The sequence below is a fragment of the Misgurnus anguillicaudatus genome, chromosome 11, assembly GCF_027580225.2.
Source record: "Misgurnus anguillicaudatus chromosome 11, ASM2758022v2, whole genome shotgun sequence".
Lineage (NCBI taxonomy): Eukaryota > Metazoa > Chordata > Actinopteri > Cypriniformes > Cobitidae > Misgurnus > Misgurnus anguillicaudatus.
In genome coordinates, this window is record NC_073347.2 from 21377741 (window position 1) to 21393342 (window position 15602).

A 15602-nucleotide genomic window follows, 5' to 3' on the forward strand; every position below is an offset into this window, starting at 1 on the left:
TGATTGGCGTTTTTAATTGTAAGGCAGGACTACAGACACCATGTTCAGCTATAATGTCTCTGGTCAGCACAGTATTTGAGGTCTCAGCAGTGAGAGAGAGAGAGAGAGAGAGAGAGAGAGAGAGAGAGAGAGAGAGAGAGAGAGAGAGAGAGAGAGAGAGAGAGGAGAGAGAGCATCAGTCCAGCTGCAGTGTTTATGGGCCAACAGATGGTAAAAGGGGACAGCTTATCCTTGCTAGTCCATGGAAAGGAGGCCTTTTCTATAATGGAGTTTAGAATGAGTATCTACCTCAAAATTCACATCCAGTCTGATGACATAAATGGATCATGTAACTAAAAAACCTTATTTCTCAGTTGTGACGTACTACATTGTAAGAACTGTATTGAAATACTGCTACTCAGTGTTTTGGACTGTATATACCAGGGGTCTCACGGGCACTACGTTGGAGACCCCTGGTAAATACTGTACTAACTAATTGAACAATTTGTGTATTTTAAAATATAATGTATTCATTTGTATAGCATTACATAACAAGGCATTAATTTGTCTTTTATACATTCAGCAAACACTTTTATCCAAAGCACCTGACACATGAGGCAGCATTACATTTATTTATTAAGCAGTCAACACAAAATCTGTCCTCATCCTGAACTTTTTTTTTACCTCCTCTTTAATTTTAGGGATATAATAATATTTTACCCAGTGCTTACACCCTGCCTCAGCTTTCCTCATAACTTTGGCAGTCGCTTTTTGTGCATGAGCTTGCAATGACGCAAACATTCATCTTCCCAATTATCATCCAGTCAAGACAAACTCTATTTCTGGTCCAATCAGAAATGAGAGTCTGTCTGTGCAGGAGATGATGTCATACAGTTATTGACAGTGAGGATGAATGAGTTCTGTTGACTTCCAGCATGCTTTCAGAATCTCCGTTGGCCTGGAGCCCAGACCTGTCCACAGCTTCTCACTGCCCCAGCTGGATGCCCTCTGCTTTGGGCACAGGATGGGAGAGACAAGGCCCCAGGTGCTCCAGGCTTCATCAATGCCATTCCAGTGAGCTTTCTGAATTTAGCACAGTGTTCGTGCCGGCACATACACACACACAAACACACACTCCCCGGTGGTGTAGCCATCTTCACAATGTGCTCAGCTGTTTGTTGGAGATATTGCATGTCTGTGTGCACATGGGTGTGATGTTTAATGTAGAAATCAAGCACTGAGTTTTTATTTATTATTTAAGACATATTAAATGATAGCTTTGAATTTAATACTGCCTATTTGTTTTAACATTTGCACCCGAAGCACAAATCTGTATACCTGCAAAATGTTAAAGTGCTTATGTGAGCACATATTATAGTTTAAATTTCAAGTGAAAATTCTCCTATTTGATTGTCTGAAACAAATCACTGGCTGTGTGAGGCATAAGATGGCCAAACGTGACAAATTAACTCCCGCATCTCGACACAAGATTCCGATGCTAACTGTCCGAATTCAATCTCCCATTTCTATTCCCTCATTTAAGTGGACTATATTAGAGAAATAATGTGGGGAATAGGGAATAAAAGTATAGGGCATTATTTCAGACACAGCCCATGTCTGTGTCCAAAAGCTTACACAGTTGACTTGTTGCTTTGCTGACCTATCAGGCAATGACTTGTGTTTGTGCACAAGCTTCATAGACAGCGTAACATACAGTAACTTAAATTTAAAGTGCCCATATTATGAAAAACTCAATTTTTCTGGGTTTTGGGGTGTTCATTTGTGTCTCTGATGCTCCCACCCGCATACAAACTTGGAAAGAAATCCATCCATGCTGTTTTGAGTGAGATACACGTTTCTGAATGTCCTCTGCCTTGAGTCTCAGATTACACGGTTTCAAACTCAGCTTCGAAGTGACGTAACTAGCCGTTTCGTCACATTCAGTTTGATTAGAGAGAGCACAGAGAGCAGTCACTTCGCTGATACCCTCTATGCTGTTATCATGTCTCACGGAAATAACAGCGCTATTTGGATATTATGGATTATACTCCCGCCTACTTTTAAAAACAAAGTTTTAACGCGTGGTTATTTGAACCCAGAGTAATTTTATATACAGTGTGTTACGACGCAAATAGTTAGACGTTCATGCGAAATCTGATGTAAACAACAGACTATGTATCTATATTTCACGGATTATACGCATTTGTGGACAAAAATGGTCATTAGATGTATTTTATTGGACTTTCATGGATAATTCACACATCTGAAACAGACTGGATTCGATTTGCGATCGTTGTGTCAACGCAAAAGGTTAAGAAGTCACGTTATATTTTGCATGTTGTCATCTTCTGTCACAAAATACTACATTTATGATGCTAGAGCATCTGTATCTCAAAACAGAGATCATGCATTGATGCTAATCCCATAAATTATACCTTTTAAATGTATAGTGATGTTAAAATTGTTTGTAGACAGTAACTGTTAGGCTATATAGATATTTTTGCAGGCTAGATAGTTTACAGCGTGGTTTCGAAAGTTAAAAAAAATATTTAACGGCTTTATTTTACAATTCTACAAGAACTAATTAATAGTGCTTTGCCAAACTAAAAATTTTTTGCCAAACTAACCAAGACCGGGCCTTACCGCCCCGGCTTTTCTGACGAGGCTAACCCCAGAGCCTCTTATAACTTTATGGTCTGGACCTCCCGCTAGCTTCTAGCAATTAGCATGCGGTCCACAAGCAGTATACATCCCCCGACGGGTCTTAATTTCTGTAATTTGCGAAAATAATGCTTTTGAAAATGTTTTATAACGGAAATATGTTAGCATTGTCCAGGGAAAACGAGTTTATTGTTGAGACTGCTACATCACAATTGACTCTGGAATCATTGTGTGTCATGAGTTTCTTCTCCTGTAGTGATACTTTTCTGCATGATTTGTCTGTTGGCAACATAAACGTTATTAATAATAATATATAAAATAATAAGACAGTATGGTCTGTACTGCTCACGATATCACTATGCACGCGCACATGACGTTAGTAGTGGGGCGTGATCAAAGGAGCAGCAGCTCATAAATATGTAATGACTAGCTCAAAACGGCACAATCTGAAATGCACTGAAACAGAGGCTCCTAGAGATGGGTAACAACGATCTTTTCCTATAAGCTATTTCGAGCAAACAACTTTTGAAACATGCTTTATGGAACTCATACACCTATTTAACTTGTGGAAAAGCAGTCATAAGATGGGCACTTTAAAATATAAATAGCAAGCGCATTTTTGAAAACGATCATATTAATTTCCTGATAGAATTGAAAACAAAAGTTGTTCTTTTTTTAAGCTTGACCCTGTTGCTTTCTCATATTGAGTCTGTCACAGCAAAAACAAGTTTTTCTCATGTTTTTCTCAGCTCTGTGAGCTGCTGACAGGAAATATAAATATGTTCACTTGTTTGATGCTAACAGCTTTATTAAGCCTATGAACATGGTCATTGTATATTCTGTGGAGTGCAGTGATGAGAGTCGTAACATCTCGCTATGCTGTTATTATCATTCCACATAATTACAGGGATTTGTGCCTGCTGATTGCTTTTGTCAGGCGGTTAATCTGAAAATGAGGAGGTAATGAAAGCCAACGTTAATATGGCACATATGTCTGTCTCTGTCCGTGGGATACACACACAAAAAAAATTACAGTTTGATGGATAGCATAATCATTAGATGAAAGGTAGGAATAACAATTATAGTAATACAAAATTCTAATTTAAAAGATTTGAAGAAAATATGAGTAATGCATGAGTAAAGACTAAGTTGCTTCGACATTGCTAATGTGTGCAAACATCATGGGTTCAATTCTCAAAGAGCGCACATATATGTACAGTACGGCACTGTGAGCTGCTTTGGACAAAACGTCTGCCAAATGCTTAAATATAAGTATATACAAAATATCTTACATCCTCATAAAAATGTTTGTATACATTAACTTGGGTGGATCTTGAGAAAAAGTTTTTGAGACAGCCGACAGAGGTTCTGTGATGCTGTGGGACAGGAAAAAGGTGTTAAGAGAGGAAATGAATGGCAGCCCCATCTGAAACCATCACTCATAATCATATAAAATATTATTACTTTTACACACAAGATGTGTAAAAGAAAAAAATGTGTTTACAAGAGTCAGGACAAATATTTTAGTGTAAGGCACAGTCTTGGCTTTAAGTTTATGAAATTGAAGAAAATCAGAAAATGCATTTAATGTTTTTGTATCTGATTAGCACCAATATTAACATGTACCACTCATACCACATTTTATTTTCTTGTAAACATGCTTACAGTAGATATTAAACACATTCAGGCAGTTTCAAGTTTAAATTTGTTTAGATTCATATGTCTGACTTTTCGTTTGGGTAGATTTTGTAGCTTTACGTTGTAGACATCTCTGTTAAAACTCTAGAGACAAATGTGATGTCACTAGAGTATTTTTCTTTAAAAAAAATCTAAAAAAGCAGCAGACAAAACTTTAAATTAGCTTGTTGTTCTTTGTCTTATTAGAGGGAAACTATCTGAGATGTCATTAAAAAAGGGATGTAACGGTATTATAAATTTCGTGGTATTGCGGAATTTGATTTTCCCGGTACAACCGTGGTCACATGATTCGGTAAAACGTTAGGTCTTCCGGGCAACATGTGTAGTTTTTTTCCGGCCAAGTGAAGCGAGTGGAGGGCCGCGGGAACTACAATTCCCATAATCCCATACGTGCCACTCTGATGCCTCTCTACAAGTGGAGCGGCAATGGCGGAAGCAAAAGAAATGCAAATTTTAAGTCTGATGTGTGGAAAAAGTTCGCGTTCGCTGTGACAAGAAACAAGAAAGGACAAAATGCGATGGACATACAAAAAGCGAGTGAGTAAATCCGTGAATGAGGAGAGTGTGTATGCCGTTTCTCAATTAGAAGGCAGCCTCCTTAGGTCGCATATGCAGGCTGCATCCGTCATTATTACACGCCTGGTGTATTTAAGTTAACTGAGTATTACATTCGCAAGTCATAAGCGTGTTGCAACAATATACGATTAAGTAAGTATAATAGTCAACTTGAAAAATGTTAATATTCTGAAATAAGACGGTCTTCATCATGACGTATATGCAGCCTGCAAATGCGACCTATGGAGGCTGCAGACTTCCGATTGGGAAACGCACCCCTGTATTGAGTGAGCTGACCTCAGCTCTAGGTCCAGCTACAATAAGTAAGCTGCTATTTTCATTTTTACTGCATAGCTGCCAACTCTCACGCATTCACCGTGAGTCTCACGCAAATTACCCCAGTCTAACGCTCTCACGCCACACAACCATTTTATCACGCAGGCTCGTGCCCCCCAATGAGATTACCACAGAGTTTAATAAAAGACATTAAAAAATTTGCTAATATACCTAACTGTAAATACTGTAAAACGCCTATCTCTATCTGGCGTGCCTCAAACAGCATAAAGCGCTCGTCAAAGTCAAAATGATGCGAAGGCCAATCAAATCAAAGAAGGTGGAGTTATTGTTTACAGATGCCGAAGCGCCAGCTACAAACAACAGAGAGTGAGTGCGCGGCTGCGCGATGGTGAAAGAGCAAAGCACGATGTAAGTAGCTAAACCAGTGTTCGCAGTACTGACACTTTTATATTTTAGCGTACCTTCACTGTCTTAGGTGCCACCACTTCTCATGTTGCTGGTACTTTGCTGCAAAGAGTCAAAGAGCATTTCACTTTATGTGGCGCTGTGCAGGAAGTTCGGCAGCGAGGTCATCAGACTACCGCGAGAGCAATGCGAAATGTTACAAAAAGGTCCGCCTTTACCTTTGCTCTCGCGTTACTTTGATGTCATACGCCGATCAGTCAGCTCCGCACCAGTCGAACACACAAAGCGTCAAGGTCTGGATGAAAAGCAGAGAATTGCCCGGATTCCACGCACGCAGATACCCTCAGAAAACAGCAATTTTAATCAACCATCACTCGCGTGTGTATGTTTGCAAGCAGTACAAGCCTGCGTGATGTTTGCTGTGACAGGTTTTAATAAAAGAGAAAAAAGTCAATTGATATTTGACATCTATAAACAATAATATATACGAAATATAATTATATGGTCTTGACATACACATTATCTGTTGCTTAAGTTTAATATAAAGTACTCATTTGGTTTATTTGATTGTGACAGTCTCTCTATCACCAATCATCACTTTACGCTTCTCTTTCTCAATGGATAAACTGAATCAAAGCTGCTGTTATCTGCAGTTATACGTTTTACAGAGACCAGTAGCCTATTCATTAGATTTTAAGAACTTTTTTGGAAGGAACTTTTATCAGAAGGAAAGCATAATAGAGTTGTATAAAATAATGGTAAAGACTCTAATCTCAGGCATTTAAACTCAGTAAAAGCTTTTATTTCAATTTAATTTCTAAAATATGATTCGATTTGTATTGTGAACCATTTTAACGCAGTCTTTTCCAACTATTTAACACAGAAATAGCTAAAATCCACACTATTATCTATTGGCAAATGGTTAGGACTTATATAAAAAATTACCCCCCCCCCAAAAAAAAAAATCTCACTCCAAGCTGAACTCATAAGTTGGCAGCTCTGTTACTGGGTTGTTTTTGTTTTCAGGAATTGACACCTGAGGTTGTGAGGAATCTTAAAACCCATCATCTTTTCTTGATTCTACAGTCACAACTGTTGCTTTCATAGGAGTACCAAGCAGCATTAATAATAATAATAAATAAAAAACTAGGTCAATTGAGGGAGTGACTCAATTCTTAAAACCTGGGAGTTTTTGGGAGTTGTTTAAAGTTGATAAACTAAACTAAAACTTTATTTTTTATTTTATTACATGGTGTAATTATTTTTGTCCTTTTTATGAAAATTGTAAACACTACACTACACTACACTTTGTACATTGTAATGTTCAGTCTTGTTTAATAAACACTTATGGCAGTTTTTCCAAGTCTTCCTTTGTTTTTTCCCTCCTGTAAATGCTTCAATAATTACCGTACAGTGGGCTTCATACCGAAATATTACCGTACCGTGAATTTTTGATACGTTACATCCCTACATTAAAGTGATCTCATTTACCATTGCTTTCCAAAAGATTATAATAGTTTGCTGCTACAGTATAATGCACCATCTATATTTCAATGACCTGCAAATCCCTGTGAATAATAAATAGTTATCGCAGTAAACATTAGCAGTTAGACCGCAGGTAAGGAAAGTAAAAGACCCTAGATTCTAGAATAGAACTGACTGTTCACATCTGTCACCATGGAGACAAATCTCTAAGGAGCTGTGACAGTGTCCCCTTGTATGAGCACCTCCCTTTTTTAACACTCACAAGAGCTGTCTATACCCATAATGCCCTCTGACAAGCAGCACCTGACACAGATGCACACACACACATACCCACATACATTTTACTTGTAAAAAATTTTAGTTCTACCCCAAGTACCACAGCAGAGTAACAACACACTGTTTTAAAAATGGTCTCGGGTATACAGACTATTTAGTGCTCATTACCGTGACATATACAAAGTTTTGGACAGGTCACATGGTATAACAGAACATCAGCTTACTGTCAATGTAAGGCCATTCACGTCAGACAAGCAAATATCTGAACACTGCTATAAAGTCACTGAACTTTTAGAAACAAAACAAGCTTATGACACCTGGGGCCTCATTTATAAAATGCTGCGTAGAAACCATTTTACATTTGATCTTATGATCATTTATTAAAAATGCATACGTGTGATTCATAAACCGAACTTATGCACAGAAAATGCCTGTACCCCTTTCTTTTAGATGTGACATTTATAAATCGCAAATAATCTTGCACTTGTGCGCAGCTGAGCAGTTTCAGATCTCCGCCTTTAAACAATTCCTAATTAATGTCATAGACATATAAAAGAGCACTTGTCAATGTTTAAACCCAATTTCGAGCAGCAATAATGGCTTATATTGCCAAAAACCTGCAGTAATCGGACAAGCAAAAGTGCGTACGTCTGCTCAGACCCTGACGTGACGCTAAGCACTTTTCCACGTCAAAGACAGTTTTTATACTGTAAATATATACTTTGCCGTGGATTTTTGCGTATACGCACACTTTATGATTAAATCTGTGCGTACGCATGCTTTATGAATGAGGCCCCTTGTCAGCCCATGAATGACCTAATGGTGTGGTGCCTGCTCACTGATGTTGAAAATTATTACTGGCGTTGAGATGTGTTCACAGCAAGAAATGACAAAAAGATATTGCTTGTTTCGTAGTGCTGTGTTCATGTCATACTAAAATGTCTTATGGTAAAATAGAAACAAATAAAAAACTACAGCAGTTCCAAAAAATATACTGTACATTATAGTGAATTTCGCATTTTTGGTAACATATTACTTTTTGGTACAGTATGCAACCTGCTAATCCATGTGGATTTATGAATACTCCAAAGAGCATTTAGCATCTAAGTGACCTATATAGAAGGTAAATCTAAAATATTTGTTTATATATCATACCATTTCTTTGCTCATAACTTTCTTTTTATTCAGTAACCATCATCAAAAACAGCCCAAAACACCTTACTTTCCCCTCCTTTTGGCAGGGCTTTGAAGCCTGGCAAAACGCAACCAGAGAATTGCTGCATTTCTTCAGGTCAGCATTTCATAACTATTTATTTGTCTTTGAACAGCGCTGCATGTTTAAGTCTTAATTTTCTGCCAGCTCTCTCTCTCTGGGTCTGAGCGGGCCAGGCCCACATCCACCTACATTATTGTATTGATTGGTGTAAATATGAAGATGCAGTTTTTAATGAAAATGCTTGTGTGTGTGAGAGAGAGAGAGAGAGAGAGAGAGTGCGAGCGTGTTAGAGAGAGTATTTATAGGCCTCTGGTTTCTCTTCGTCTGATGTTTGTGTTGATGGATTAGGTGTTTTTCGGTCAGGCAGGCATTTGGGCCGCTCTCAGCAGGATCCCAACGTGTGCTGCATTGCAGTGAAAAGCGGAGAGCAGACATTAGGACTCAGTGTTTGTGTGTGTGCTGCTCCCCTGACAATAATACATCTTAATCAGAGCACACACTGCTGCTCTTTGCCCCATACCTCCTGCCTGATAGGCTATACACCCCCCCCCCACACTTACCATAGTTGAACACATTACTATACTGTATTTACAATACTTACACACACAGAGAGAAACATTGACAAACACATTATACTATAGATGTCAGTTTAATGCCCATGTGTGCACCTACCGTTATGAGGTTGTGAGGAGCGTCAAGAGCATGTTTAACCATTTCATTATTGAATAATAAATGCTCAGGTTACAAATTTGTTGTTAGCTAATGAATGATTTTAAAGGTTCCTTCTTGTTAAAACAAGAAGTTTGAGCAGAATAGATAATTTTGAGCAACCTCACATTGGAGAAGTGGAATGGTCAACTTGGAGTGTATGCACCTTCTTTCATTTCGTATGAGATTTATACTATTGTGATGTACTGTATGGTGCTCAGTAAATGTTAGACATTGTTTAAAGTGTGACAACTTACCCCGCTCTCCCCTATTTGATGAACGTATAATATGTGCATTTGGTTAAAAACATTGGGTCACATTCACTAAGCATGCGTACACACAAAATTATTCGTAAAATGTGTGTACGGACCTTTTGACTAACAAATCATGATCCAACAAAAAAGTTTATACTAAAATTTATTTTAAATGTATGCAAAAACATGCGAACAACTTAGACCAGACGTAGGCAATAATCATGAACAAGGAAAAATATATAAAATATACACTCACCTAAAGGATTATTGGAACACCATACTAATACTGATTTTGACCCCTTTCGCCTTCAGAACTGCCTTAATTCTACGTGGCATTGATTCAACAAGGTACCGAATGCATTTCTTAGAAATGTTGGCCCATATCAATACGATAGCATCTTGCAGTTGATGGAGATTTGTGGAATGCACATCCAGGGCACAAAGCTCCTGTTCCACCACATCCCAAAGATGCTCTATTGGGTTGAGATGTGGTGATTGTGGGGGCCATTTTAGTACAGTGAACTCATTGTCGTGTTCAAGAAACCAATTTGAAATGATTCAAGCTTTGTGACATGGTGCATTATCCTGCTGGAAGTAGCCATCAGAGGATGGGTACATGGTGGTCATAAAGGGATGGACATGGTCAGAAACAATGCTCAGGTAGGCCGTGGCATTTAAACGATGCCCAATTGGCACTAAGGGGCCTAAAGTGTGCCAAAAAAACATCCCCCACACCATTACACCACCACCACCAGCCTGCACAGTGGTAACAAGGCATGATGGATCCATTTTCTCATTCTGTTTACGCCAAATTCTGACTCTACCATTTGAATGTCTCAACAGAAATTGGGACTCCTCAGACCAGACCAGAATATTTTTTTAGTCTTCAACTGTTCATTTTTGGTGAGCTCATGCAAATTGTAGCCTCTTTTTCCTATTTGTAGTGGAGATGAGTGGTACCCGGTGGGGTCTTCTGCTGTTGTGTCCCATCCGCCTCAAGGTTGTGCGTGTTGTGGCTTCACAAATGCTTTGCTGCATACCTCGGTTGTAACGAGTGGTTATTTCAGTCAAAGTTGCTCTTCTATCAGCTTGAATCAGTCGGCTCATTCTCCTCTGACCTCTAACATCAACAAGGCATTTTCGCCCACAGGACTGCCACATACTGGATGTTTTTCCCTTTTCACACCATTCTTTGTAAACCCTAAAAATGGTTGTGCGTGAAAATCCCAGTAACTGAGCAGATTGTAAAATACTCAGACCGGCCCGTCTGGCACCAACCACCATGCCACGCTCCAAATTGCTTAAATGACCTTTCTTTTCCATTCTGACATTCAGTTTGGAGTTCAGGAGATTGTCTTGACCAGGACCACACCCCTAAATGCATTGAGGCAACTGCCGTGTGATTGGTTGATTAGATAATTGCATTAATGAGAAATTGAACAGGTGTTCCTAATAATCCTTTAGGTGAATGTATAACACAGATATATTTTATAGGGTTCTTTTTCCTTGTTCATGATTATTGCGTACGTGTGGTTTAAGTTGTTCTTATGTTTTTGCAAACATTTAGAAGAAATTTTATGAAATGAAAGTTTTTTGTTGATTCATGATTTGGTAGTTAAAACGTCCGAATTTCAGAAAAAGAAATTCATGTGTACGCATGCTTAGTGAATGAGACCCATTATCTTATTTTTGACAAAGGAGCGTTTAGCGGCTTTTGCTTCTGTGCTCTTAATATGTTTTTATTTATATCACTATTTTGTGGGGGTGGGTGTAATTGCTATGCCCCTTCTAAAGGGACACAACAAAGCAGAGAGCAAACAGATGTTTTACATAAAGAAGACTTTATTGTTTTTTACAGACATCTCTTAGTATAATATTTATAGATTCAATAATACCAGTACGTCAAAAATAATAATTATAGTTATATATAAAAAACTAAGCCTTAAACTATTCTTTACTTTTTAAAAACATAAAGGTTTTATATATTAATATCTGCTCTGTTTTATAATCTGTCAACAAAAATAAAAAAGATCACAGGTTAATGAGTTCATCAAGTAGCATTTGCTGTATTAAATACTGACGGTATACAAGAGACTTGATGTGTGTGATGGCGGCTGAGCAAAACTCTCAAAACCTCTTAAATGCAAAAATACTGAGAACAAAAGTTTGTATGGTTTGCACTGTCAGGTTCTGTGAAATACCTGCTAATAAGAGAGGCATGATGCTGCAAATTGTCCAGAGGAACAGTGGGATATGCACAAGTCTGATTTTGCCTCTCAATTATGCTGGTCCATGGTCCACAAACAGATGGAGACCGAAATCTCATTTTAATGGAGAACGATGAAATGGGGTTTGGCAATTTCACAAAGCATTTAAATGATCAGGATTTGTGGAGCTTATATTAAGCTTCGTGATCGGGCCGCTTGATTTCGGCAGCAGTGAGGGCAGAAACACCAGACGCAGAAGGACTCGACACAAGAGAAGCCTACAGCGTCTGGCTACACAAGTCTTGGATGCAGCAGCGGATTTCTATGTGCTTCTTTCACACAACACAACACTGCGTCTACAGAAAGATTATAGGACATTCAGAGACAGTGGGGACTTTGGGGGACCTTTCTGCTCCGATTTCTCAGTATAGACATCTTGAACGTCACCATACTCTACACATGGCCATAAGTCAACGCAGTACATAAAAGGTCATCACACAATGAAAGTCAGGCAGTGACTGATATCATTTTCATAATCGTTTAAAATTGTAAAATTCAAAATTTCCAATTGAACTTGCTACTGACAGTCAGTTTAGCTTAAGAAATGCTGTCTTTCTTAGGCTTTGTTCACACAGCATATACAGTAAATCCCACTTGGGTTTCAAATGCGATCTTCTACATCGGTTGCTATGGAAATGATATTAGCGTCAGCACGATGCCAAAGGGACTTTCTTGTGCAACAAGAGCAGCTGTGGTAAAAAGAGGACAGAAAACTTGTCTAGGCGACCGTGTCTTAAATGATGAAACACTACTTGATATCTAACTGTCAAGCTGAAAAAAATCATTTTAAATGGTTTATAGACCTCCTATGGATGCGTTTTGGAATATATGATTTTCTGTGCTTTTTTGCTGAACAAACTACACAAATCTAAACAGATATATGTCAGAGTATCAGATTTTTTCTGCCTGTCTGAACAAAGCCTAAGGTGCATGAGACCAATCTGATAATAAATCTTTGCCTGTATGTGCAAAAGTGTCATTTGATTGTTTGTGTTTTTGTGGCAACTGTAAACAAAATGGGCACTAGCCTCTCAGTACCGTTTCATCTGTTTTCGTATGAAGGAGGTAGGTCTATTTTGTTGGCAAAAGAGCGATCTTTATATCGATTAGAGAAATCCTTTTGGCAATCTTATTTTCAGCTGTTTGATCTCCTTCTTTTGTTGTGCAGGGCTGTAAGTTGTATCAGAAGACCAGAAACCGTCACGATGGGTGGGTAATGCCGGCTACTGCAGTTTTCCTTTTCCAACTTTTTGTCTGTGCATGTGATATGAAATCACAATGATCATCTCTCATGACCTGGTTCCCACCACTGGATCCAGTCAAGGCAATGGTCAAGAGGCATCAAAACTGGAATTAAATGAACAAGTGATTAGGATGGATGAAACGTCTTCCTGTACTATGACCTTTGGTATAAAATATGAATAGTAACACAACTTTGTGAACAGGTTTTGCACTAAACCTTCAGATTCAAGCTATTAGAGAAAGCTTATAGAGGAGCATATATTGTTTGTGTATTCATGCATGTTTATTTGTGTAAAATCAGGTGCATACTAAGCAAAATAAAGAGAGCAAATCTCCCAGCAGGTTAAATTATTCTTTCATTAGCTTCACCATTAAATATTTAATTTTCTCCTCGATTCTTCTAAATGAAGTGCAATGCCAGTTAACCCCACAAACCTTCTCACAGACAATAAAACTCCCACATACTTAAATAATACATTAAACCACTCCTACTATATCAGCACACTAGTGCTAGGGAAACTACCATACTTTAAAAATGTAGCTTTCCAAGCTCTATGTTAGTCATCCCTGTGTGAATTATTCATCTTTTCACCATAATAATCACTTCATTTAACACAGCAGATATATTTTGGGGGTCCACAAATTTGTGCACTAATTCTAGCAATTCAAAAAGACATGGGCTGGCTACCTGGAGCCATACAGAGAAAGTGTGAAATGCTACCATTAATTAAAATGGAAGAGGATAGAATAAATAAGAAAGTATTTAGGTGGAGTAAAGCCAGTGCTCAAATTGAGGGTTGGGCTGGGGGGATCCGGGACACCCCATAAGGCCTTAGGGACCCCCTATAAGAAGTCAAAATTATACTTGGGGAGGTCCCACAGATATTTTTATTTTAGTAAAAAAATGCTGACAAACCCGTTTGGATGTAGTACATTTTTGGAATGAATTGTTTACAGTAAAAAATTTTGTGTGAATTTACTGTCGTGACTAATAAAGAAAGCAACTTGCCCCACCTAATGTATGCTATCCTGCACTCAACTTAAACACCACTTATAGGTCTAATACATTAACGTCCTATCAAACTTTAGATTTTGAAATGATTAAAAAATTAGTTTCCAGAATTCATACAAAAATATTTTGGGAATTATTACATAAATCATACATTTGTGTTTAAGGTGTTAGTAATGGGTTGCCATTTTTGGTTTGCTGCTATGTCATGGTGGGGACCCCCAATAAGACTTGATTCAATTTGAGCACTGACTAAAGCTCATGGGTCCCCTTGGATAAACGAGATATTTAGCATATTTTTTCTATTTTCTATTTTTTCTATTTCTCTATTTTTGAGGAGGTGGATATGGGGTATATTTATAGAAATAATTTAAGGTGTAATGTCAATTTGCTGAAAGCTATTATTGAAATTTGAAGAAAAATAGTTGGAAAATGTTATGTTAAAGCCAAGATTAAGAACATATATGCATATCAAACTGAATTTAGCTCAAAATTATATGTTATATCTCATTTATCTAGAAGCCAGAGATCATTGGGTGCACAGTTGAGATGTGGGATTTTGCCTCTAGCCATTAAGGTTGGTCGATTCAAAAATATTCCAGAGGAAAACAGATTGTGTGAGTTCTTGGTGAAGTGGAAAGTAAATCTAATTTTCTTTTGTATTGTACACATTATGATGACCTTAGAGAATCTTTGTTTCTGGAAGTTACACGACAAATTTCTGAAATATTTTGGTATGATGATGATCAAAAATGACTGTGTTTGTTTAATTATGATGACGTATTTAAGTTTGCAAATTTTGTTTCAAATGCTTGGAAAAGAAGACAAGCTAGCATGTTTAATTTTGATCTGCATTGGACTATTAAATGAGAATACAGGGATGTATGATTATATATATACTGGAACCTGAATACAGGTACTATTACTATCTTTATTATGTTTCTATTCTGCATTTTTATGTTGTATATTAATTCTTTTTTATTTTTGTATATGCTGGTGTCTTGTAAGCCCATGAGGGCTGAGCGTAATTTTACGTATGACACATAAATAAAACTTCCTTTATTTATTCATATAATATGAGTTTAAGCTTCACCTGTCCCAAAGCTTGACACTTCTGCAGGAGCCGGTGCAACAGCCAGCCGATATCAGAGCTGCAAAGGAGAGAATGCAATACATTTAATATTGACGTTAATAATAAAATAACAGCTTATTTAACAAATATGGATGCCAATAAAAAAGCATTGCAGTGTTTCACAAAGCAGAGATTATGATTATTATTCAGTTATTTACAGTACAGAGCAGCGTATTCCCATGCAGCAAGCAAAAACCAAGAAAGACATTGAAATGACGGCTAACTACCAATTTTGTCCGCCTATGAGTAACCCACTTCTACCCTAAATAACCTTGAATTTGGTTACATGCCATTTTTGCCAAATAGCATGAAGATGTATGATATTCAAACATGTAAGCAAAGTCAACAGGTGTTCAGGTGTTTGCTTTCATTTGTTTTAAACGTATATGTATCGTCTATTCTTGGGCTATGGTAGACG

At 37.7% G+C, this 15602-nt stretch overlaps 1 protein-coding gene across 3 annotated transcripts in view; it reads right to left on the bottom strand.

The window, feature by feature from the left end:
• Positions 1-11116: 11116 nt before the first annotated feature.
• The window catches only part of ccdc85a (coiled-coil domain containing 85A), a 34331-nt gene continuing 29845 nt past the window's right edge, over positions 11117-15602 (bottom strand). For all 3 annotated transcript variants that reach the window (XR_008635110.2, XM_055170221.2, XM_055170220.2), the window contains exons 3-4: positions 15146-15203; positions 11117-13148 (exon numbers count right to left, since the gene is read on the bottom strand). Coding sequence is in view for 2 of the 3 variants with exons in the window: in XM_055170221.2 (XP_055026196.2) it covers positions 13133-13148; positions 15146-15203 (74 nt within the window). In the remaining variant the exon portion in view is untranslated. The remainder of the gene's footprint in view (positions 13149-15145; positions 15204-15602) is intronic.